The sequence below is a fragment of the Lactuca virosa genome, chromosome 8 (genome assembly GCF_052849685.1).
Source record: "Lactuca virosa cultivar CGN04683 chromosome 8, Lactuca_virosa_CGN04683_v6, whole genome shotgun sequence".
Taxonomy (NCBI): Eukaryota; Viridiplantae; Streptophyta; class Magnoliopsida; order Asterales; family Asteraceae; genus Lactuca; species Lactuca virosa.
In genome coordinates, this window is record NC_136433.1 from 109,434,862 (window position 1) to 109,461,147 (window position 26,286).

At 32.5% G+C, this 26,286-nt stretch overlaps 2 protein-coding genes and 2 long non-coding RNA genes across 7 annotated transcripts; 3 read left to right on the top strand and 1 right to left on the bottom strand.

Moving 5' to 3' along the window:
- The first annotated feature begins 8,662 nt into the window (after positions 1-8,662).
- LOC145128427 (uncharacterized) lies at positions 8,663-10,634 on the top strand. Of its 2 annotated transcripts, XR_013716894.1 has the most exons (4): positions 8,663-9,066; positions 9,859-9,915; positions 10,281-10,298; positions 10,505-10,634. It is a non-coding gene; the product is annotated as an uncharacterized LOC145128427 (long non-coding RNA). The 2 variants fall into 2 exon arrangements; XR_013716895.1 differs by lacking the exon at positions 10,281-10,298.
- Positions 10,635-11,405: 771 nt separating this feature from the next.
- LOC145129421 (uncharacterized) lies at positions 11,406-12,484 on the top strand. Its single transcript, XR_013717483.1, has 4 exons — positions 11,406-11,582; positions 12,023-12,099; positions 12,242-12,318; positions 12,400-12,484. It is a non-coding gene; the product is annotated as an uncharacterized LOC145129421 (long non-coding RNA).
- Positions 12,485-18,696: 6,212 nt separating this feature from the next.
- LOC145128589 (MOB kinase activator-like 1A) lies at positions 18,697-21,066 on the top strand. 2 transcript variants are annotated; one of them, XM_079063400.1, is made up of 7 exons: positions 18,697-18,860; positions 19,764-19,812; positions 19,908-20,016; positions 20,104-20,197; positions 20,276-20,409; positions 20,501-20,664; positions 20,769-21,066. In XM_079063400.1, exons 1-7 carry the CDS (start codon positions 18,835-18,837, stop codon positions 20,838-20,840), a joined length of 648 nt encoding a protein of 215 aa, XP_078919526.1. In that variant the 5' UTR covers positions 18,697-18,834; the 3' UTR covers positions 20,841-21,066. The 2 variants fall into 2 exon arrangements, with proteins under 2 accessions (XP_078919526.1, XP_078919527.1); XM_079063401.1 differs by having other exon boundaries at positions 19,764-19,807.
- Positions 21,067-22,519: 1,453 nt separating this feature from the next.
- Positions 22,520-23,988, bottom strand: LOC145134228 (uncharacterized). 2 transcript variants are annotated; one of them, XM_079069104.1, is made up of 2 exons: positions 23,475-23,988; positions 22,520-23,221 (listed from the first exon to the last, which is right to left on the bottom strand). In XM_079069104.1, the coding sequence occupies exons 1-2, from the start codon at positions 23,762-23,764 to the stop codon at positions 22,783-22,785; spliced, it is 729 nt and encodes a 242-aa protein (XP_078925230.1). In that variant the 5' UTR covers positions 23,765-23,988; the 3' UTR covers positions 22,520-22,782. The 2 variants fall into 2 exon arrangements, 1 of the variants encoding a protein (XP_078925230.1); XR_013719017.1 differs by having other exon boundaries at positions 23,084-23,412; positions 23,475-23,612.
- Between the last annotated feature and the right edge of the window lie 2,298 nt (positions 23,989-26,286).

Genomic DNA, 26,286 nt, shown 5'->3' on the forward strand with positions numbered 1-26,286 from the left:
GGGGGGGGTGTTAGGGTAATTTGAGAGATGAAAGAGGGTGTAAAAGTGTAATTTTTGTAACCTTAAATCGGCCAGCCTCGCATCCAATTTTTAGGGGACCGAAGCACCTAATTACGTTGGGTAATTCCTCGGTACGCGGGGCGTACTGCCTCGCACATCTCTTTGCTGGGCGTACGAAGTGGATCAGCTCGGACGCGTCAAGGCTACGACACGTGGCACTCATGCGAAGGAGTAGGGAGGGTGATGGACTCTGGATCTCTTACACGAGTACGCTGGGCGTACTCCTTCGGACCAGCCTCGAAGTTTGTGCCCAAAACTTCAAAAATTCGTATCTTTCGCATACGGGCTCCGTTTTTGACGTTCTTTATATGTACGCGTAAGTGAAATTATGCTTTACAACTTTTGTTTAGACTCCGTCGGCTAATTTTGACTTCATTTTTAAAGTTATATTTTTTAACAGGCCGGGACAGAAAAAATTCGTTAAAAATTCATAACTTCTTCATCCGACGTCCGTTTTCGTCTGTCTTTTTACCATTGTATTACTATTGACGAGATCTTCGATTCTCGTTTAAGTTGTGCCAGCTAAAAATCACTCGATCTTTATTTCGAGTTTCGGGTTGTGTACTGCTATACCGAATCTTAGAAAAATCACAATTTCCTCATACGCAGTTAGATTTGGACGTTCTTTTTATGAAAGTTCTCGGTTTAACGAATACTACGACTTTCATTTAGATCACAAAGGCTAAAAAGTAGTTTATCGAAAACTCACTTTTTACGTCATATGACGTCGTGCCGGTTCTGTCGCGAAACTTCAATAAGTCATAAATTTTTCGTTATAACTCGGATTTTAGTGAGGTTTTCGCCTAAATGTTTCTAACGAGATAATCTACAACCTTCAATAACATTAGTTTTACTTATTTCCAACTTTATTTTTTTGTTAATTTTGATAATTGACTTTTGATTGAAATCTTTTAAGACTTCTAATACTTTCCGAATGATTCTAAACATAGTTTTACTTCAATCTCATAAAATTATCTTGTTAGAACTCAACACTCAAAATCATATATTATTTAATAATATTCATTTTTAAACAAAACACGATAACTGAACGTGTATGTTACATAATACTTGATGCAAAATATATAAATGGATTGTATTTTAAATGTCTTTTCATTGTTATAAGTTTCATCATGTAATTTATAACATAGATAAAAATAATTAAGGTCAAAGCTGAAAAAAAAATACTTCAAAAGTCAAAATTGGACAATAAATATAGGACGTATGGCGTATTGATTTTGTTCACATTTGGTCTTTTTTTGTACGCAATATATCATCTAACTTGTGGTTTATGTTCACCATAACTCTTTTGACTAACTATCACAGTTGATAGTCGGTCAAAAGGGTTATGGTGAACACAAACAACAATCTAAATAATGTATTAACTACAAAAAAAATAAAAAGACAAAATGTAAACAAAATCAATAGTTGATTATCATCCTAAATCATTTTCATAATATTAACAATCCCATTTCTCTTAGACTAGGTTTATCCATCTGCCTCTACTTCTTTATTTTTCTTTTAACAATTACTTTTATGCCGCCGCACTCTCAAACTTTCGTTTTTATAATTTACACCAAATTTTAATTTTTTTTTACAAATTTGGTAAAATAAACTTTTTAATAATTACCTGATTTTTTTAGTTATAACTTTGGTCCGTTTTAATGGATTTTATAGATGTGATACGAACAATGTTTTAAAAACCGTTTTTCAGTTGAACCGGTATGGTGACCGGTTCCGGTTCAACCGGTTTAACCAGTTCGACCGCCAGGTGAACCGATTTCTATATTTTTCATTTTTTTTCTATTTTCATACACATACATACATATAAAAATCATGAATTTGATGTTTACAAGTTTAAACATTAAAAATACACATAAAAATATGTTGTAGATGAATCCAAATACATTAAAATAACACATAACCATAAGTTTTAGTGTTTTACATCAATCCATATACGTCAAAAAGAAAATAAAGTATAATACCAAAACGAAATATAGTTTTAGATGAATACAAACACATAAAAAAACTTTATAATATTTACCATATGTTTTTATTTATAGAAAACTAAATAGATTTGAAAAAAATCACCAAAGGTTATTATGTAAACGGTTCTTTTTCATGTGTTTTTATTCGGTTTAACCGGTTCAACCAATTTATTTTTACCGGTTCAACCGGATTTATCTAAAAACCGACCGGTTCAATCCGGTTCAGAAATCAATACAAAACTGGTAATAGTTGAACCGCTATCTTCCCCGGTTTTCGGTCCAACCGACCGGTTCAAACCGGTTTTTAAAACATTGGATACAAATATGTTTACAATCTTTCGATAACTTTTTTTAATTTTTTTTAAAGTAAGTCTTTTTAAAACAAAAAATACAACGTTCTTTTAATTTTTTTTTTCAAATCTAAATTGGACATCTTATTTTAAATATTCTTTTATATGTTTGTCTATAAAAATTTTATATTCTTCTTTTTATAGATTTTAAACTTCTTTTTTTCCTTTTTACGAACTAAAACACTATTTCTACTATAAAAATAAAATATAAAATTTCCGGTGAGCAAGGTGTTATTTTTTCCACCTAACATAAACATTTTTTACAATGACTAGAAACAGAAGATGTCATTAATTTCTACTGGAAAAATGACTCAGGAGGGTAACCAACTATTGATTTTGTTTATATTTTGTCGTTTTCCTTTTTTTGTACGTAATATAACATCTAACTTGTTGTTTGTGTTCACCGTAACTCTTTTGACCGACTATCACAGATGATAGCCGGTCAAAAGGGTTATGGCAAACATAAACAACAAGTTAGATGATATATTGTGTACAAAAAAAGTAACAAAATGTGAACAAAATCGAAAATTGGTTACTCTCCTGAGTCATTTTCCCTTGATTTATTAAACTTTTTGTTGTTTAATTTTAAATCTGTTCAGTTTAATATAATCTTGATTGAAAAGAACAAAAGAACAAGACTAATGCAAGTGATCACCAGCCTAGCTGGTTGTGATGCATCCTGGGTTATAGGCCTCAGTGGGTGAGGTCAAGAGTTTGATTCTTGGTTGAACACATTTGGGGGATTTTCCTTGGATTGGCGTGGGTTCGATTCTTCGTTCCCTTTGGTGGTGAGTGGTGCCCCCCGTGGTGGCCCGCCAGGCATTCCTGATCCATCGGGTCGGGTTACCCTCTATCTATTTGCTGGTTCAAAAAAAAACAAGACTAATGATTAAATGATTACATTAATATTAAATAATGGATATCTGTTTTGTACTATTTAACTATTTAATGTAACGTCCGTCGCCCGCAGATTCGGGCTAAATGATTAATATATATTAAAAGATAAAAATGACTTTTTGATAAAAAAAATATATTTAGGATAAATAATCTTAACCAAAGTTATAGTATATGTGACAAGAATTTCGTACATATAAATAACTCGGAACTCCGAAAAGTGAATTTTTGATAAATTGCTTATTAGACTAAGTAATCCAAATGAAAGTCATAGTATTCATAAACCAAGAGCGTGCATATATAGAACATCTAAATTTGACTTCGTGAGAGAAAGTTATGATTTTTCGAAGTTTCAGCATAGTAGTGCGGACACACAAATCGAAATTCAAATCGGTTGATTTAGCCAAAAACAATCTAAATGAGAGTTGAAGATCTCGTAAATATGAACTTGTCGATATAAAGCCAGTCGGGAACGAAGTTCGTATTAAGGAGTTATGAATTTCGCGTGGACTTTAACAATCGAAAACGGAGCTCGTATGCGAAAGTTATGGCCGTTCGAATATCTGCGAGAAAATACCTGCATTGGTGACCTGGCAGCACCAGATTGCGCCACGTGGCATGGTCAGCAGTCGGGCTCTCCCTCGAGACAAGGTGACATGGCACCACGAGAATAAGACACGTGGCCCCACAAAAGAGTACACATGGCGGTCTTCTAGAAGCGACGAGGTGGCAAAATCCGGTAGCGACATGTGTTAGCGGCTAAGAGGGGCCAACACGACAAGAGGGTGCGACACACTTCTTGTCTGTGCGAGCCGTGCCTCTCGACATCCTATATAAACCCTTGTGCATTTAGCTCATTTCCACACCAAAACTTCCTAAACTCTCTCAAAACCTCCAGATTTCTTTAGGTCCAATTTTAGGGGTTTTCATTGGTTAGTAGCGGGGCTCTAGTGTGTCAGAGGGTCCGACAAATAGAAGCTTTCGGGTCAGAATTTTGCCCGCGTAATTTCTCGGTTTTCGCTAAAATCGCTATAAGTTAAGCTACACTTATTTAATTTCAAGTGTAACTTATATTTATGTTCATAGTCGTTATTATGAACCTATAAATAAGATTTATTAGTGATTCCAAATCATTATACTAATTGATCTACTTACAGGAATGATGTCTAGACTAGATTTAGTGAGGTGTTTAAAGTGAGATTTCCAAAAAGTATACCCTGTATACCAAACGGACCCTACCTCCGATATGATCCTACTTGGTTATTCTTTGCTCGATAGATCTTGATGTAGACATTGAGATTGTTGAGGAATCTAGACTATCACTAGTCATAAGGAATATCAAACTAAGACTTAGTAATAATCATACCTAGGTCACGTCAAGGTGCTAAAGAGAAACGTTGCCCAAATTCTTAGGCATCCACTTTAACTGTGAGTGCATAATTACTTTCAACTTACACATAGATATGAGGTATCTATTAAATGCTATATGTGCTTGTTATCTATGTACTTGATATTTGTGCTATAATATGATATGATTTTACTTATATAAATTACTTTATCATATTCGCATTGGGTAGTGAAGGGTTTTGGGAACAATAACATAATGGGTTGGGTAGTGAAGGGTTTTGGGAAAATAAAATAAATGCGAGAGGTCACACATTGTATTACCAGGACCAGTCATCTAACAGAGTATAAGTGAAGACCACTGACTATTCTAGGTAGTCCGGTGGAACACTAGCAGGTTCGCCACCCGTAGGTGTTAACGGTCATACTTTTCAGGGAAAAGGAAAGTTGTTCGTTTGGGTACTCCATCCCCCTCATGGTTGCATTGTTGATACATATTGCTATGGATTTCCCGAAGCGGTATTGTCTACCCACAGAGATCCTTTAGGGTAGGTCTCTTGAGAATAACACTATGGATTAGAGAGTAGGAATAATGGGAATAGGTAATCGGGATTATTTGTTTATCGTGAAAAATATATAATTACAATATTGTGGGTTGAAAACCATATGTGCTCACCAGGCTCCCAAGCATGACCCACTCAATTTTTTTGTATCACAGGTAGCGGTACGAATGCACAATCCAATGAGAGATTCGAGGAGTTTAGGCCATTAGTACAATAAGTTAATGCAAGGCCTGTAATGTTTATGCTTATATTTTGTATCAGTTATGACATCTTATGTTTTATTAATCAATGAAAAACATTTCTTCCGAAATACTTTTATGGGACAAATTCCGCACTACCCTGTTTTTAAAATAAACATAAATAAAAGGTCTTTTTCGGATCGTAACAAATGGGGATGTCACATTTAACATTTGAACATGTATTTTGTTATTAATAGTTATATGTTTTGTTACAAAATTAAATGAATTTATAACAATTGTTATATATAAATTTCCCAAAATGAATTTATTTATAATTTACCCAATTCGGGTACTATCCCCTAGGTCAAGTACTCGTTATTTTCTAGTCGACCAACCTAGTACCACCTAAGGACTTTGCAGTATTGATTGGAGTGATGATAGTCGAGGTCAAAATGAATCTAAATTAGGATTACAAACTACAAACTTCAACGTATGCTTTCAGTAAATCCTCCAAATCGAACTTACCTATTCTCTTACTCTTTATGAATAACATTAGCTTCTTAGTAACCTCATTGGATTTCCTCTTTGTAAAATCTGTTGCACCACCTAAAACACCGCCAAATAGCATATTACATGAAACAAGATGAAAGTACACAAACTTACAACGAGGTTTAACATCAAACAACCTCACCATATTTCCGCTTCCTGACACCTCATTCCCATATTTTTTTCTAGGTCCTCTATAGCATCAAGCATTAAGCTTTTAAATATATGGCTTCTATAGGTAGGAGGGTGTTTCATGATTGGGCAGGGGAGGGGAGGGGCTGGTGAGTAACGTCGGCGACAGTGGAAAAACCCCAGTCAAGCAACGATGGTAGGATCACGAGCGAGAGGATATGGGATGAGATTGAATGAGAGATCGAGAGTTGAGGGAATGAGAGTATGCACCAACAGTTTTCTTGAAGACCATGTCTAGAGAGAGAGATAGAGAGGGGGGGGGGGATTGGAGTGAGGTTGTAGAAACCATTGTCTCTTTACTTATTATTATATATACGGTTAATTGTGAGGAACCTTACCAACAGTAAAGTTTTCCTTTCTTTTATTTTTCTCACAAAACTTCCTCTTATTTAAGTTTACCCACAATATTTTTTAGGGGTTTGTTTTTGGGCCCTTTACTTCGTCCTTGGGTTTTTGTCAATGTCTACCGCCTTTGGTTCCTATGCCATTGGGTACACGTGCTTTGTTTTCGTTTATTTTTGGTCCTACTCATCCTTACTTCATCTTTTTGTTTCTGGTCAATGGTGAAGTGTTAAAACAATCTGATTCATTAGCTATATGTGTTCCTCCGACATGCTTCCTCATTCGTCCATTATTGATACATGTTTCTCTCTGTGATTTCACCTTTCTTTTGTCCAATAGAATACTTCCAAGTTATCTCCCACCGCCTTCATATCCATCATTCTTCCGTTTCATGTTGCCAAGATTCCAAAAATCCCAATTTCTTTTCATTTTCTCTCAAATACGTCTCCGAAATCGGTGACTCCGACCGACTGTATTGGCATCACACAATTCTCTACAAAAATTGAATTGTCGTTGTCTCCATATCACCATCCGACAAAGATGCTGAATCTGAAGAACCACCAAAACTTCCTTAGCCTTCTACAATGAAATCGATCCTTCTGTTACTACACATCCACCCCCACGGTCACTATGCCTGTTAATCGACTTTTGAGAATCCACAGAGTGGCATTTGGCGTTTGATGTGGGAGGGCCACCAGTCGATTCTCCAAATTAAGGAGTTGTAACGTCTACAGGTAACAATTCTGCTCCATCTTTACCCACTGAATACAATATGGACTTGTTTTATGTAAATTAGTGAAATTGATTTTGTGGAGTTTGCATGCAAAATGTTTGTTTATATGTCTCTATGAAACGGGATTGCTAACTTCCATATCTTCATGAATTCATATGAGGTCTATTTTGTGCAGTTACATCTCTATTGTTATCTTTGTAAACTAATTTCCAATTTCTTCTCTTTATACGATGGTTTGTTTACTTTGTCAATATATTGTAAATTGATTTATTCCATTGTTCTTCCTAGCAGCAGGAGGATTTTGGAATGAATAGTTTTCCTGTATCGCCAGCACAATTCAATCCATTGGATGAACCAAGTCCATTGGGTTTAGGTCAACTAACCACCAGCAGGGTAGGCCATTGGGCACAAGGTCTATATTTGATGAAATGATCTACATACACTCTGTCGTTTCAGCAAAAGGTAAATCATCCATATATATATTTCATAATTATTAAGGTATTTTTTATGTGCCCGTTTGTAACCCAACAATAGTAGTAATCAAGCCTCCTTTGTTCAATGTGTAATTCTGAAAAACATTTTCCTATGTTTTCTCTAGTCAAAGGATAATAGTAATCGATTTTTGCATTTGTTTTTTAATGTTGTTTTCAAAGTAGGGCGTGTATGGTATATTTTCATAAGACGCTATTTAATCTATCTTTTGAATCAGAAACTTTCATTACGTGTAGATCTGATTTTGTTTCTATAGAAAACTTATACATCTTTAGAGTTCTTACTTCAACATTTGTTTGGTTTTTATAAATGGCGTGTTGAATTTGCCAAATCATAGACTTTTATGTTTTTTTGTTCTTGTAACAGGTAAATCATCCAAAAAGAATGATTGTACTGCATCTTAACATATAAGTACCTGCAACCGTTTTTCCTGAACAAAAATAAATAATATTTTGATTTTATTGGGTTTAGGGTTATAGACACATAAATTGTTGAATTTCTTGATTAACTCTATTATTTATTATGTTTTTGTTGTTTGTAACAGGAAAAGTAACACAAAATATTGAATTTACTACATCTTACATGTAACTATTCATACCCATTTATCTTAGAAGGATTCTGTAACTGATCTTTGGGTTTTCTTGATCTTTTTATTATAAAAACATGAAATTCTTCCTTAACGACGAACTTAGAAAACATCTGTTTCTTATAATGGTACTTATATCAAACCAAAAAGATAGCAAGTAATTGTCATAATCATAGTTGAAAACTACTAAATATTTCGTCTTCTAATATTTAATGTCTCATTTCCTCTCTTTATTACTAAATCATTTTTCCTCCTAAATTTCAAAGATTATTGAAGATATATTCTTAAAACATAGATCTGTTTATGCAATTTTGTAACACTTGAGCCCTGGTATGTACCTTATGACCCTTCTATTTTGAAATTATGCATTTTGGTCCCTGAAGTAGTACGCGGGGCGTACCATTTGGTACGCTTAGCGTACTGGTTGAAAAGCCAGTACGCTGGGCGTACCACTTGGTACGCTTAACGTACTGAGTTATTGGCGAGTCGGGACCCAGGTCACGTATGTTGGGCGTATGTATTCGTACGCTGGGCGTACGTGGACTTTAATGAAATCCTAATTGAGGGTCTTGCACCCTATATAAGCCACCTTATTCTCTAGAGCTGGCCTCTTTACCAGCATCCAAAGCCTCCAAAACCCTAAATCGAGTTGTAGCCTCCATTGTTAAGCATTTGAGCCTTTGAAGAGAGTTTGGTGTTTATTTTGTGCATTGTGAAGGAGTTAGAAGATCTTGAAATTGCTAAGCTTGGAGAGGAAGTCTTGGATCCAGAACCACTACCCATTTTGCAAGGAGTTTGAGGTATCAAGTTCTTATATTGATTACTAGTTGCTTAGATCTCTTTTTGGGTTAAATTGTTATGTTTTTAGCCATGGTTTGGGTGGATAATGAAATTAGGACGTCCCAAAAACTTATTCTTTCGGATCTAAGGTTATCATGGGCTCGTCAGTCATAAAGGTGCCAACTTTATAGAGTTTAGGGCCTCATGCATTCATTAAGTCTCTTATTAAGTCCTTGTTGAGCTTTAGAGCTTCATATAGCCATGCATGAACGTAAAGTTAGCAACTTTATGTGATAACCCAACTCAAGGAGGTCAGATCTGCATTCTGGGGCGAAGTCTTAACGGGTTGAGAGCTAAATCTAGAAGTCGGATGATCTAGATGAGTACGTTGGGCGTACAAGCCTGTACGCGCAACGTACAAGCCTTCGAGCCAGTACGCTTAGCGTACAAGCTGAGTACGCCCCGCGTACTCAGTCAGATGGCATTTCAATGTTGGGTTTTAGGTTTGGGCCACGATTTGGGCTTAGAAGGTTAGGGTTTAGTTGGGCCATCTGATTTTGGGACTTTTGGGCCAAAAATATTATTAGGCCTTGGGCTAAGGCCCATAAGAAGGAATTGGGCCCAATTGGAAATTGGGCCATATTTGGGCTTGGATGGGTTATTTGACTTTTAGTCCTATTAGATTGTGAAATTGGGCTTCAGTCTTGGACCAAGTTAGGTTAGGGGTAAAACGGTCTTTTTACTCAAAGTAGGGATTTTTGGTTATGATTTAGATCCCAAATGTTAATTGGTTTTTATTTGACAATTGATAGCTCGGGGAGTTGTAGGACCAGCAGCTAGGGATCGTTCGTTTCATTCAGCTTTTCGAGGTGAGTTTCCTCACTGGGTTTAGCGGGTCGAAGGCACCAATGCCGGCCCACGTTTATGCTATGTTAGTATGCTAGCTGTCTGCGTGACTCTTATATGTGTTATGTGCTTATATGCTTACCGGGCTAGGGCCCAATGACCACTTTGTATGATATGTATCTTTGTGATTATTGCATGTGTATGTGTTTACTTGATATATGTTATATGTATGTTGGGCGGGGCCCGATCTATTACCGAGCAGGGCTCGATGTCGGGCGGGGCCCGATGATAGGGCGGGGCCCATTATATGTTTATTTGTATGTATGGTATGTGGTACTTTGGGGAACTCACTAAGCTTTGTGCTTACAGTTTTTAGTTTATGTTTCAGGTACTTCCGGTTCCATGGGTAAGAGCTCGGGTTGACTGCATCGCACACACTATATAGATTCTGTTTTTGGGACACACTTTGATTTTTATGATGTTTGATATACTTATTTTCTGAGTTATATGAACAATGCTTTTGGAATATTTTTTTATTCGAATTGAAAAATTAAAATTTATGGGTCATATTTTTGGGATGTTACAAATTTACCTTTTTTTTTACTATTGCAGGAACATCTGAAAGAGGAACCATATACAACCGAAGAAATAGAGAAAATCAGTGGTGAAAATTTCGATTCAGTTTTTGTCTACCCGGCTTCTCCACTAGATGTGATAAAAGCTGCCAACCTCGCAAGTTATTCCAGGTAAGCTCGGAAAAAAGCAATGTACTTTCCGATTATTTTAAAAAAAATATTTGTTCATTTGTAATTATTTTTTGGTTCGCGATTACTTAAATACTACATATATCTAAAAAACTTGACATTTAAATTTCAAAAAATGTCAATTTTTTTAGGTCGGGTTTGGGTAATTCGGATATTACCAAAAATTAAATGTAATGAAGAAGAAAAATGTTGTGCAACAGATTTGCAGTAATTTGTGACATGGAATAAAACAAATGTTTCAATTAAATCAAATTAGTAGATAAAAATAGAAATATCATTTGATGTAAATTCATACTGATCAAACATTCTATGGGTGTAAAAGGACATATAATAATAAAAGGTCAAACACATATTATTCAACATAACTATGTGAATATATATATATATATATATATATATATATATATATATATATATATATATATATATATATATATATATATATATATGATAGTTTGATTTGTTTCACTTTATCTATACTTCATGATATGAAGCTAGATTGATGTAATCCTAGCTAGCATAACTAGAAAATTAAGGTATAAGAGAATAATCTATATGAGCCTGTGTTCTATTCTTTGTGACTTAATATTTGTTTGACATTTTGATCATGATGATGGTTGCTGTTTTGTCTCGGTTTCTTGCACTAGAGTGCTGATATACATGCAAGTTGATTTTGTTTCCTTAAAGTATTAAATTATATTCAATCTCTTCATTTGTTGCGTAATTAATTTTGAACATCAACTCCAGGTTGTTGTATGCATCCCTCTACTGCATGCATACATACATACTCTCACACTAACTAACCTAAAGTAAGTGATTGATCAAGAAAGAAAACTGCACGGTGCACAATGAAAAAGAAAAGAACAGGGAAAGAATTCTGAAAATGCCCCCGAGGGAAATTCCTGAATTACGCCAAAAAAAGGAAGGTAATCACAGAACATGCATTTGTTACTTTCAAGGAAAAGATGCAAAAAGTAAGTATTGGGTGAGATTTTGATAACGGCTCCAAATTTCAATTCTTAGAGTAATAACTGCCAGTCGAATGTTATTCTATTATTCTAATTATATCTCTTCCTTAGTAAACTGGACTTTACCATTCTTAATTATAGGTTTTGTCTACTCTGGAATTCAGTTTCCTATTGCAACAACCTATGTGGTTTTATCTATATGTGAAACTGAAAGCATAAACATTTAAGTTTACTGAATTTGGATGAATTCTGAGACTAGCTCTATTCGGGTATAATTGACATATTGAATGAACACTGCATCACCTTTCAATCCAACCAAGTTTATCTCCAATCACTTACTTTGGGTTAAAAGAAAGAAATACCACTTTATTTTATTTATGTTTGAATTTTTTTTACAGGGGGATAAATGAGACCACTAGCTTAGAAGAAAATAAAGAAAAATTCATATGACGAGGCTGTTATGCTATTTGTCAAGGTATACTTTCCATTTTATTTTGATAAATCAATAAAATATAGCACCATGCTTTGGTTTATTTCCTATACAGCAATGTACTTTCACTTATACTATTGGGCGACATGTAATCATTACAAGTTTTTTATGGTTGGAATTTTACAAGAAGGATAAATAGGACCAACATTTTAGAAGTAAATAAGGAAACAATCGGTTCAAGAGGCTATGGTGCTCTTTGTGGAGGTATATTTCTTAATTTTTGTTCTTTTTTTTTAAATTACTTTAATGTCTAATATACTAACTTGCTTTCATGTTAACCTGTAGAATGAAAGTACATTTTTGTTTAATTTACAGCAACAACGAGGACCATCCAGAGGGTGAGTAATGTGTTAATATTGATTCTAGACTCGCAAATGTGTTGCTGCAGATAAAATCTGAAGTAAATGTACATAGTTAGAGAAATGATAATGCTTTGTAAATTGGATAATACTTCTTTATGGTGGTTTATTTTTTCACCTAAATTGCTTTCATAGAAAAAAATAAAAATAAAGTAGATAACATATCATAAATACTAAAGGCTTCCAACCCCGCAACGCGGGGGAACCTTCTCTAGTTATGTTTATTCGAAACAAAAGAAGAAAAAATGGCCATAAAGATATCTCAAACCTAACCATCAGTTAGACTAAACAAGTTAGTCGACAATTGAAAATCTGGGGATGAACAAATTGAAATCTAAGATTAAAATTGTAATATTCGACAAACCACGTTGACCATATTCTGAAATTTAGTCTAATCTTTATATAAAAAAATTATTATGTGTTCCGAATATATTATATTACGTTCATACAAAAAAAATATAAAACAAAATGTGTTTCCATCAAAACCAATTTTAGAATGAAATTTAATCTAAAACCAATTTCAGATTTTCCAAATAAACTACTTTATTTAAAACCTACATTTAATGTTTTTTATTTGTTACATAAACAATTATAAACACATACAGTCACATCATATCATATACATTTAATAATAAAAATAAAATAAAAACATAGCGTGTTGCCGGGCCCGAAAAACCAATTTATGAGTGAGCGTAAGTTGATTAGTCCAAATCAAGATGAAACCAATTTCACAAGAAAAAAGTCCAAAAGAGATTGCAAGAAAAATGCCACATCGTCTCCGGGGAAAAAAAACATTGGAAAAATTAAGTTGTCGTCGCTGCAGCTTTGCTTGTCACCACGTTGGGATGGATGTGTTATCGCCTTCGGACTTCGGTGGGCTCAGTTTTATGGAAAGCGTATATCACACTTGCAGAAATCAACATCTTCTCGATATACAAATACAATCTGGTTCATATCGTTCGATTATATTTTTAATTGTATTATGCGGGTCCAATTTTACATTTGCATATAAGTATTTCCTAACTAACAGGAAAACTTAATGTTTTTTGATCGAGTATTATATTTGATCGTATGTATATTACATAAATTATTAAAAGTTTATTATGAAAATATTTTCTTTACCACTAAAAGTTAAAAGAAAACTTGTTTATATTTGTTAAAGAAAATGTGGGTTTAAATTCTAAAATTTAACTCATGGAAAGCAAGCGAGAGTCGTTAGTGACATGGCGTCAAAGAGGGGCCTGGGGTCGTTCCTATTTCCTAATCATACACAGCTAATCGTAGTTAAATTCCAGCCCCCTACCAAGAGTTAAACACATATCCTTGTTGAGTTGTTGTTGAAGAAATCATTTATTTTTCTGAGCTAATGATTATTTCTAAAAATCTCTATATATTTTAATATATGACAAAATAAACTTTTTATTTCTAAAAATCTTTATTTTGAGGATGTTTTTCCGGTTCTTGAAAACCTCTTATGTTTTGGTGTAGCTTTATTTTATATATTCAACTACATAATACCTAATTTGGTACGAACGTGAACATTAAAACGATAAACGACTTATTTGGATCACCCTAAACTTTTCAAAATCCAGAGTCCGATGTTGTCTTTGAAGTGGTTGAGAGAAGATGAAATCCAAAAATATGGCTTCGAGAAATGGTGGGTACCATATTTTAGAACTTTTTTTTTTTAATTTTTATTTATTTATTTAATTTTATTTATTTTTTAAATACAAGGACAACAGAGGTGGATGGTCATCCGTCGCTACATTAGATTTTTTGATTTAAAGTGTGCTGTTTTAAAAGATTTAACCTTATTGATAATGTTCCAAAAAATATGATATAAAATTAATATTAAATATATTTTATAAGTATCTCTTCGGTAAAAATAGAGATACCATTATAGTCCTCCTATAATTTCTTTCTACTTATCTTCCTATTCATATGAAATGATTACATGTGTCATATTTGGATAAGATTAATAATATTTTGATATATTTGTCATCATTTCAAATGGGTAGGAAGAAAAATAGGAAGATATATAAGTACTTCAAAAGAAAAAAAAGATAAATCATTTATTCTATATCCATTCAAATGGGAAAAGATTAACAACACAATTTGTTGTCCGTTTTCTTTGATGTAAAATTTTTCATGTAGTTTGGAATCCATGTTTTTATTGGTTTATGAGTTAACCGATTAAAAATAACATTTAAAATTTCAAGTATAATTATTACAATTAATAACTATATCATATACAAATAAGATTGATATGAGATATAAATTTCATTTAAGAGTGTTTACAAATAGATATTTGATCAGTATTAAAAAAACAACCTTTCGTTATATGATAAGTTAAACGTTGTATATTAATAACTAGATGTGAGACTCATTTACTATACAGATGATTGATTTTAAAATAAGTTAAATATGAATGTGTAAACATTAAACATTTTTAAAAGTGATGTTTTGAAATAAATACAAATGATACGATGAATAAATAAGTAATTCAATATATACTAATTAAAAAAACTGTTGATATAATTTAAATAATTGTGTTGAATCGTTGATGATGATTTTGTAGATGAAACGCTCTCCAAGCCAATCAAAGTAATTGTGGTAATGTGATGAATGATGAAATAAATACGAAGTTATATATATATATATATATATATATATATATATATATATATATATATAATTGAAATTGAATTTTGGAAATAATTTGTAAGATTGAAACATCTCAGGAATCGGGTGACAAGAATCGAGTGACTGATAACATTTCCTATTGAAATCGATATAAGCAACATTGAGATGTTTTGGAAAGGATAGAGGGTTACATGCCAATTTCGAATTCAAGAATCAAATTGATGTGTGTTATGAGCCGGAAGATTGAAAACTATTAGTAATTTTGTCATTAAAATTAAGATTTAATATAAGGAAGAAAGAAACGTATTTATTACAATTTACAATCACATTAATTACATTATATATATATATATATATATATATATATATATATATATATATATATATATATATATATATATATATAGGCCCGGTGATGAGCAAGGGCAAACTGGGCATAGGAACATGGTCCATTTTTTGATGGGGCCCAATTTTTTTTTATATATTATATTGAAATCAGGCCTAATGTCCAAGTCAACATTGTTGACCAGCAAGAAAACATGAGACGTACTGAGAATGCAAGAATCCAAGCACGCATCGCAAGCCAAGAACGCGATAGAAGGCAGGAGCGATTGTCGATTGATTATCATCAATTCAACATTCAGCGGCTTTATCAGAATTCAGGTAAGGGTTTTAGTACTTTTACCCTCTGTTAATTGATTGCTAATCACTCATGTAAGGGATATTGAATCAGAGTTAATGAATTAGGAACGAATGAATGTGTATCACTCATCAGAAAAGCCTGAAAAGGGTAACCTCAAAGTTGTTGGTTGGTATTTCTGCATAATTCAGATTTGACTTTTGGTTTATATGATTTTTTTTTCGTTTTACAGTGAAACAAGAATGAATGTTTCTGGCTATCTTGCAAAGCTTTTACTCAGAGTCTTTGGGTAATTCTTAATTCCTTTACAATCAAAAATCAAATTTTATATTTATTAAAATTGGGAACCGATTGATTGTGTTCCCCTTGTTAGGTTAATTGTTTCAATTGCTTGGGTTGCACACGTTATTATCTATTGATTGACCCTTCACTTTCTCCATTCCTGAAAGTTGGATGACATCTGGGGGTAATTTTTGATTCCTATTCCATATGTGAGTGAAGAAACACATTAATGTTGTTACATTGATCAAATTATCCTTCCTTCACCAGGTCTTTTGGGCACTGCAACCTTTGCGTTTTTCTGCTTCTACCTTTGCTTGCAGTTATTGTTGGGGGCAATGATGCTTAGTCTCAGACTAGGGTTTATCACTATCCATCCAATGAAGTAAAATTACCTTTCTATCTATTTATTTTTTTGTTTAATTGTGACTTGTGAATGAATATCAAGTAAAATAACCTTCTGTCCAGGTGGGGATGTACTCTCATGAACTCTTTCTTGTTCAATGTGGCTCTCATTCTTCTTTGCTTCATTAGGTAGGATGGCTCATTTTCTTTATTAATTATTAATATTTTTATAGTTTTTTAACCTGTATATCAGAACATAGTGTAATGACTCATATCCCATTCCATTATTCTATTCCATTATTTGTAATGGGTGCATTGTTGCTCTAAATAACTTATGATTTGCACTTTCACACGAGAAAAACAGATTTCTAAAACTTATCATTGTTTTAAAATAAATTCAGTTTATATAATTTAATTGATCACACGTAAGGGCCTAAGGGCCTTTTTTTACGGCTCGTCCTGGACATTTAAATCCTTAGGACCGGCCCTATATATATATAAAAGCACTATGTGACTTTTTAATTTTAAAATATGAAAAAAACCTAGTAATTAACATGTATATATTATTTATTTCAAAAATACCATAGACAACTATCAAAACTCATAAGAGATTAACATATAACATAATGAATCATGATTTATTAGAATAGATTTATTTATGTGAAAAAGCATAAATCGCAAATGATATAAGATGAAAAATTAATTGCATAAAAGTTACGGTTTTAACGATTTTCTTTTTTTCCAAAAGCAATTGCTAGGTGCTCATGGATAGTTAAGTCGTTAAAGTAGCATTTTAGAGGTTAACAACGGTTTTTTAGTCTTTTGAATTTAAATTTGGACTAATAATTTTGATTTATCTGTTTTTCGGTTCGGTCATATTTATATAGAGACTAATAAACCATTTATTAATTAACAAATTATTTTAAAATTAACAAACTATATAATTAATTTGTAAAATAAGGATAACCTTTGATATGACTTTTCCAAATGGATAATCCAAAAAGTTCAATGTTTAAAGTATAAGCACACATCATCAATCATAACTACAAAAAGTAAATCCGTAAATAACATCGTTATCGATCGTTGTTTAGTTATCAATCAACCATATAATTTGAAATGTGCACGAAATTTAGTTTCTTTAATTTAAATTTCTTTTGATATTAAAATTATATGTTTGTATGATAATATGAGCATAATATCAGGCATGAAAGTCATATATATTATAATGAAGCATAAATGTTAAATGTGAATTTAAAGCATAAATGTCCAATTGTGACTTTAAATTGACAATTGTTAATAGCAATTAATAGCAATGTTAATTGATAATTCCTTATAAAAAAATAAATATGGTATTAATTGTAAAGTTCATCGTCCTAAATACAAAAATAAAAGAAATTCGTTTTTAGGTTAATTGTTCAAGACAAAAACATACATCGCATCTGAACAAAAAAAATGAACAGTTTGACTGGTTTGATTAACCTGAAAAATGAATACAATTTGTCGGATTTAGGTTCGGTTTTTCGGATATTTTAAACACCCCTAACTTCAATTAGGGTGTCAAAGATTTGATCCAAGCCAAAACTTTGTATTATTTGGCTTGACCCTACTCAATGTTATTGTCAACGTTAGTTGTTATATGTTTTATTAAGATCATCTTCAATTCTAACATCATTTTTCTCCACAAAAAAATAATAATATAAATATCGATTCATCTCTAATCTATACTGTTTTTCTCATAAAATCATTTGAATATGTATATGTTTTTGATTTATTTAAGATCTTAAAAAATACCCCTATATTCATTACAGTTTTTTTTGTCATACATCTTGTTGTTAAATAACTATAGAGGTCATATCATTATTCATTAAAGAAATATAACCATACCAATTTTTGTAATTAATTAATATTATATCAAATACTACATTATTAAAAATATATACTTAAAAATATTAAATTTAAAATATAAAAATATAATAAACTAACTCGAAATAAACTAGCTATCTATAAATTTAAACTTTAAAAACCCAAAAAAAAAAAAAAAGTTAAAATTTATCACAAGATTTTACGTTAACGAACCATAATATCAAACTTTAATGATATCCATAAGGACCATAACACTAAATTATACTACATAAGAAATGGTTATTAAGAACAAGATTTAGAAATATCTTTTTTACAAAAAATATGTCGGTTAAAGATGCCTAAAGAAAGGGTTAGCAACTTTCACGCTTTCTTTCATTATGGAGTGGAAGCGAAGAAATCCAATAGTTAAAGGACGAAAGTGTAAATTACAAAATGGAAAGGTTGGCGTTGGCGGCAGAATCGGCCATGACAGGTAAGCTCAAGATGGCAATGGCAAAAAATCGACCTGGTACATCCCTCTTTCTTCTTGCTTCATGTATATATACACGGGACGCAAACACGCACAAAACGTACTCGAAACCCTAAATCGCCATGAGTCTCTTTGGCCTCGGCAGCAGGTATTTCGATTTCGCTTTCAGCTTTTTTGCATTTTTCGATAACGATTGATTCGTTGTGTTGGCTGTATGTTTCATCAATCCAACTGTCGGTTGCTTGAATTTGAGTTTATTTGAGTTTGAATATATCTTCATTAATTATTGATGACAGTAGATTCACGTCTCCTTATATACTCAAACAGATATTGTAATCAGATTAACAAACATAAATCTAACTAATTACGTTGTTTTTGTCTAGTTTTAATTAATTAACAAACATAAGTATGATTCATTATTAGAACTCGATTTATATTAGGCAATTTGATTGCAATTAAGGTGTATTCAGTGAAAAAGTGAAAACGTACATATTTCTTTTGGAAATTCCTAGTGTATCTTTTAGGAGAGTGACTTATTAGTTATTAGCCTACAAATTTCAAAGCTAACAATTACACAAACACGCATGAGGTGTTTGTGCTGTAAAGAACTGAGATTCATACAGTATATCTGCTGCTTGCTGCCATCAATTTCACAAACTAGAACTGTAATAGAAGTTTTTGAACTTCAATATGTTCTTATAGTAGTTGTTTAAGTTTTTTTTTTTTTTTTTTTGATGTATTAACTACAAGTTTCCTTCTAAAAAAACAAATTCTTATGACTTATAAGTTATGAAGTTACAAGAAGTCAATTGTGAATATAGCAAGAGAAACTGAAACTGGATGTTGATGGTGTAATTTTATAACTTTGGTGATGTTTTATGTTTGATCAATCCTTGATTGATCAAGGGCTTACATGTTTGTTTATATACATATGTTGGACTTGTATAAACATGATCTGATCACTTCAATCATACATGTATTTTTTAGCTAAATAGTAAGCTTAGTCTTCTTCAATCTCATATAACCAATGTTTATCCTTCTGTATTTGCAGAAATCAGAAGACTTTTCGACCAAAAAAGAGCGCTCCATCAGGAAGTAAGGTTTGTTACCTACAAAACTTTTATAAATTTTCTCAGTGTTTCCCATATCTATTCCCTTTGGTCAAAGTCAAACTCATTCGATTTGGTGAATTTAGGGTGCACAGCTTAAAAAACACATAGATGCAACTTTAGGTAGTGGAAATTTGCGTGAAGCTGTTCGCCTACCCCCTGGAGAAGATCTCAATGAGTGGCTTGCTATAAATGGTAATAATGATTCTATGTTCTTGAGTCTTGATTTTTGAATTACCCATAACTTTTTTTTATATATGATTGTGTTATATAATTCTGCAGCTGTTGATTTCTTTAATCAAGTGAATCTCCTTTATGGCACTCTTACTGAATTCTGCACACCATCAACATGCCCAACAATGACAGCTGGAGCAAAGTACGTTGCCTAATCCTTCATTTTTTTTCAAGATGTTATATTAAGTATTAACATTTATTTTTTGTATTTTTTTTACAGATATGAGTACAGGTGGGCGGATGGAGTTACTATTAAGAAACCCATAGAAGTATCTGCTCCTAAATACGTGGAGTATTTAATGGAATGGATCGAAACTCAACTTGATAACGAATCAATATTCCCTCAAAGACTTGGTAAATGATAATCAATATTGTTACCAAATATAAGTCCAAATAGTTTTATACTTTTGTTATTTGATCTGGGTTATGTTTTTTATAATTATAGGTGCTCCATTTCCTCACTATTTCCAGGATGTGGTGAAGACGGTGTTCAAGCGGTTGTTTAGGGTTTATGCTCATATCTATCATTCGCATTTTCAGATGATTATGAGTTTGAAAGAAGAAGCTCATCTTAATACCTGTTTCAAGCATTTTGTCCTCTTCACATGGGTGAGTCATCAATCATTATTCATTACTACTTACATGATTATGAGTTTGAAAGAAGAATCTTTCTTGTGTTTGTATGATTGATTAATGGTGTATGTATTGTGTAGGAATTTCGGTTGATTGATCAGGGTGAGCTTGCACCTTTATATGAGCTTGTTGAGTCTATTTTGAAGCTGTAGACGTCTTTTTGAATCCCTTAAAGTGAATGTTATTACTTGTAATCGGTAGTTCGTAAGCGGATTTGTTAGCAACTATTTGTTCATTTGTTCTTTTTTTTTTTTTTTTTTTTAAATACCAAACATCACATTCTCAATTTTAAACAAAATTGGGATCTAGTGTCGATATGGAATGTCATTAGAGTGACTAGACCCAAAAAAGTAAAAAAGTCATTTATAGATTCTCATATCTTTACTGCAAAGACAATTTTATCTGCTAGGGCCTAGGGTTGAGTTTGAATGAGAAACCGGTTTTTTGAGAAAATTAGATATTTTTGTTGTGATCAAGCAAGCACTCACGTTGCAACTTGTGAGATGTGCTTTCTCTATCTCTGACAACATCATTTCATTCCTATAGACACATCACCATCTTCTTCTGGGGTCAATTTTGTTTGGGATTTTATACAAGTGGCGGAGTCTATTTTCGAGTTCGAAGTGAGTCCATGAAGTGAGTCCATGAAAAAAACCTTAAAAATTATATAGGATGTCTAAATGGTAAAATGGGGTATACATTTAGCCAACCCCTTAAAAAATAGACTGCAAATTTCCCCCCCATGGCTAGGTGGCATACTGGCATAGACAACTTTTTTCATGGACTCACTTCGAACTCGAAAATAGACTCCGCCACTTGTATAATTTTTATTTAAATATTTACTATAATCCGTTGCTTTTACATATGAAAAAATGTAAATTGATAAAACACACCATTAAAATATTCTCATGAACACATTCAATATGAACATGTTTTCTCTAAAATAATATGACTTCTATTTATAGTTTCGTGAAAAAGATCAATATCGAGAATGTTTGGTCAATAAATATAATAAAAAGTCTCGGTATTTAATTTAATATAAATTTGTTTGAGATTTATAAAAAGGTGAAAGTGTTTTTTTTTCTTCAAAATTTTACTTTACTTTTATTATAAATGTCACTCTTTACAAAAAGGGTAAAAATGTATTGTGGTTTGTTAAAAAAAATAATAGGCGAAATATATAAATAAATAGTTTGTAGAGATTTGTGGATAGAGTTTGTGGAAATACGGATATTATGGGTAGACATGTAGTAGCAAATTGTGGAACAGAATACCAAAAACATTAAACATCAATCAGAAATTTGTTAGCAATGACGTACAACGTACGAAATTTAGGTAAAGAAGGTTGCATTGATTCGGACATATCAATAGGAAACAACTGATGACTATGGTTAGGAAGAACAAAAATATCACAGAAAATGTTGTGGAATGTGTTGAACTCAGTGTACTCGAGACAAATCTTGTTGCAACCATAGTACCAAATATTTGTTTCCCTGTACACAACAACTACACAGTTCTTCAAGACTCTCAAACCACGGCCTAAAATGTGAACCATCAAGAATTAACTCATGTATAAATCACTAAATGGGCTTCTGTATACAATAATTCCTTCACATATATTTCTGAAGTAGCACCGCTTTCATTTTCTAACAAGGTTTTTTCTTTTTTTTTTAATATTTTTTAACTGCGAGTTAATATATCTATGTGATTGAGCCAAAAACCTATTTGTTAGACACTTTGTTAGCTTATTGGTGTTTCATTTTCTAGTAAGTAATAACCAGTCTTTGCATAGTATCATAGATCTAAAAGGGGATCGGATCATGGGCAAGAATTGTGAACCTTTGGCATTTTTCTTAAAAAAAAAAAAAAACTGAACATTTCTTCATCTTGATTAACACCACGACTTGGACTACATCTAACAACATCCTATGATTTCTGGAAATGCCCATATCCTTTTTTTTTTTTTTTTTTTTTTTTTTTTATAAGAAGTACAATGGGCAGGACCAGAAATTGTGAAAAAAAACATAAACACTTTACACCAGAAAGGCAGAAACAACTATTTTTCAGATTCTATCTTCATTCACAGAGCTAGACCTAATGCTCATCCTCCTTGTCTTTTTCGTTAATCACCGAGTCAGTGATACTCGAAGCATGGTGCAAATCTGAGAGAGATAATGATCTCCATGGGAAATAATACATTCGAGGAGATGGAGATGCAGATACAGATGATGGAGATGGAGATGGAGATGAGGAATCTGATGATTTATTAGTAGTGTTTGGGGGCAAGGGTGGAAGAGAACGAGCATGGGTGCCAGTTGTGGTAAAGTTGGCAAGTCGCTTTGATGTGTCAGAACTATCGGTGGTGGATTTACGAAGCTTTTCAAATAAAACAGTATGAGCAATCATGTTCTTGCGTTTCCGGGTGTAAGCATCTTCCGGCTTAACAATGTCTTGAATCGATTGAACTGATGACGCATCCGCTAGGTTTCCATATGATTTTGATTTTCCGGCATAGAACGACGATAGCCCCCTCCTGAATTCAGTAACATTTGTCAGATAGATTATTAACCGATTCATTTCAAAAACACCTAATTCCACCACTTTGATGATCAAAGACTTAACTCAATTGTAAAAAAAAATAGTAATTTATTCTAACCGAAGAGGTGTAAAAACAATTGGAATCGCACATGCATGTCTAAATGACATACAATCACCGACACCAATCTGCAAGATTCAGCATTAATTAGCAATTTCGATAATTAGAATGAAGAATATTATAGCCATACTTGATGGGCAAGACTTTCTCCAAGTCGTTTAACTGGTTCAGCGGTCCATTATCCTTGCTCTGAACTTCGTCATCGGAATCACCTCCTCCGGCGTCACTGTTCTTGCCGATAGATGAAGAACTGGATGAATCATCCTCCTCCTTAACAGCCGGCAGCCTGCTGGTCCATGGATTACCTCCGGTGAATTGGGTGGAGTCCGAAATGTTATAGATCCCCATCCAGTCAGAAAACCCTTGGGGTTGGATCCGATTACTATCACTACAACTATTACTCACGAAAGCAACACACATCGGAAGTATTGGGTGTGAAAAATGGATTAATTTATACAGGTTGGGCTGTAGATAACTCTATACAGATTATACAGAGACAAAAGATGAAGGAAAACCGGATACGGAGAGAAAGAGAGGGAGGTTTTTAGAGAGAGAAAGTTGATGAGGTCATATCAGAGAGAGAGAGAGAGAGAGAGAGAGAAATGCCTTATCCTCTTCTCTCACCTGTTAAAAAAAAAAGTGAAAAACTAATCAAAATTTTGATTATTAAACATTATATTATATCTGTCACATTAATATACGGAAAATTGTTTCCCGTTTATGCTGCTACTTCATTTTCATGCACCCGTCTCTCGTTAATGTATTTTTCGATTTTTATATATTTGGTCACTGAGTTTTTTTTTTCGTCCACATTTACCCTCTTTAACTTGTTAAATTGTACACATTCAATCCTTATGACCAGTTACTTCAGGTTAGCCAGAAAAAATGACTTAATAGGCAATATATTTTTCTTTTTGTACACATTTAGTCCTTAATATTTTTGTACATATTTAGTCCTTAACATTTTTTTGTTTCAAATAAGTCTTTTTTTTGTACTCATTCAGTACTTATGAATGATTTATTTAGGTTTTTTTTCTCACGATATCTTACGTGAGACAATCATTGATGAGTTGTTTGGGGTTGTGATGTTTATGTCCAACATGATCTCGATTGCTTGGTTGCATACGTCTTGTGGTTTGACTTGGGTTTTGTATTCTGAACGTCGTAACTTCTTCATACGATATCAGATTTTAACGATCTTTATATCCACATGTTCATTTTTTCATTAAGATTACTCCCTTTAAAATGTAATATATTTTTACTTACGATTTTGTAAAAAAACATCCATACATGCATTCATAAAAAACGTATGGACAGGGGCTGACGCAGGAATACATAGCAGGTGTTGCCGAGATGAAATATGTGTTGCTGATACATGAAAAATAGCTATAAACGAAAAAAAAATCAAAATTTTTTCCACTACGAACAGAAAAAACAGTTGTTGTCGGTGGAACACCGGGACCAGGTTAAATCTGCCTCTACATATGGATATAAAAATCGTAAGTAAAAATATATTATTTTTTAATGGAGGTAATCTAAATAAAAGTTGTATTATACTAAAATACGAATGCATGGATATAAAGATCATTCGCATGGATATAAAGATCGTTAAAATCTGAGATCGTATGAAGAAGTTATGACGTTCAGAACACATGATCTAAGCAACCAAGTAGTCGAGATCGTGATGGACATAAGCATCAAAAGGCCCAAACACTTCATTAATGAATTTCTCACGTAATATTTCGTGAGAAAAAACTAAAGAAATCATTCATAAGTATTTAATGAGTACAAAAACAAAAATGACTTATTTTGCAAAAAAAAAATATTAAGGACTAAATGTATACAAAAATATTAAGGACTAAATGTGTACAAAGTAAGAAATATATTACCCTATTAAGTCTTTTACCGGCTAACCTGGAGTAGCCGGTCATAAGGACTGAATGTGTACAGTTTAACAAGTTGAAGGGGGTAAATGTGGACGAAAAAAAAAACTCAGTGACTAAATGTATACAAATCAAAAAAATATATTACCCTTTTAACTCATTATCCTTAACAAAACTTCCCCATTATTGTACCAAAAGCAACTAAATGCTATATATAATAAATTTAATTCTTAAAATACCCCTCAAGGCCTCGATAAGAATTACTATTTTTTTTTGTATATAGATAAATTATACTAATAGTTATTACTAGATATGTACCTAAATCTCGATGCATTGTTCCAAAAAAAAAATATTCGTAACTCATAATTGAGTACTCAAATTTCAAGTTTGTCAATGAAAAATTGATTAAGCAAGGCTAAAATTTAAAGAATTTCATGTGGAGATAACTAATTCAATATTAACTAGAAATGCTATATATTCGGTCTAAGTGTCATCCCTTATTAAGCTTTTCAACGACTTTTATTAAATAATCATCAACATCGTGAAGCATACACACAATTTAAGGATGTGATCATACTATCACTAATGCATCAGATCTTATCATAACTTTACGGCTAAACGTGTTTAGCTGAAAGTAGTATTATGATGAGTGACCTTTTAAAGTTCTCGTATTGCACCCCTTTTAAAAGAGTCACCACGATAAGAGTCTAATAGTTGAGGTGCATAATTCTACATAAGATGTTTATGGTTCAAACCTTAACAATCTTAAAATATTACTAGTGTTTCGTGAGTTACCCTAGATGTGATGAGCTTTTGGATAGGTTCTATGGTACAATTTACCATTTTTTCATACTCGAGAATTAACAAATAAGCTTTTTCTATTTCAACCAACTTATATGTTTTCTCGCTAATAATTTCTACAAAATTAATTTATACTCGCCAACTATAATGTAAAAAATGTAATTCGCACCCACCCTCTCCAACTATATGTCTATAAGTTAATATGTATGCTTAACAAATTCCTCATCATTTTCCTATCTCCTTCAACTTTAAAAGTTT

What these genes read in the sequence shown, in the direction of transcription:
- LOC145128589 (XM_079063400.1), top strand. Translation starts at nt 18,835, where the DNA reads ATGAGTCTCTTTGGCCTCGGCAGCAG. An exon ending in CTCTTTGGCCTCGGCAGCAG is followed by an intron (nt 18,861 to 19,763) that starts GTATTTCGATTT and finishes CTGTATTTGCAG; the next exon opens with AAATCAGAAGACTTTTCGAC. An exon ending in GCGCTCCATCAGGAAGTAAG is followed by an intron (nt 19,813 to 19,907) that starts GTTTGTTACCTA and finishes TGGTGAATTTAG; the next exon opens with GGTGCACAGCTTAAAAAACA.
- LOC145134228 (XM_079069104.1), bottom strand. Translation starts at nt 23,764, where the DNA reads ATGTGTGTTGCTTTCGTGAGTAATAGTTGTAGTGATAGTAATCGGATC. An exon ending in GAGAAAGTCTTGCCCATCAA is followed by an intron (nt 23,222 to 23,474) that starts GTATGGCTATAA and finishes TACTGAATTCAG; the next exon opens with GAGGGGGCTATCGTCGTTCT.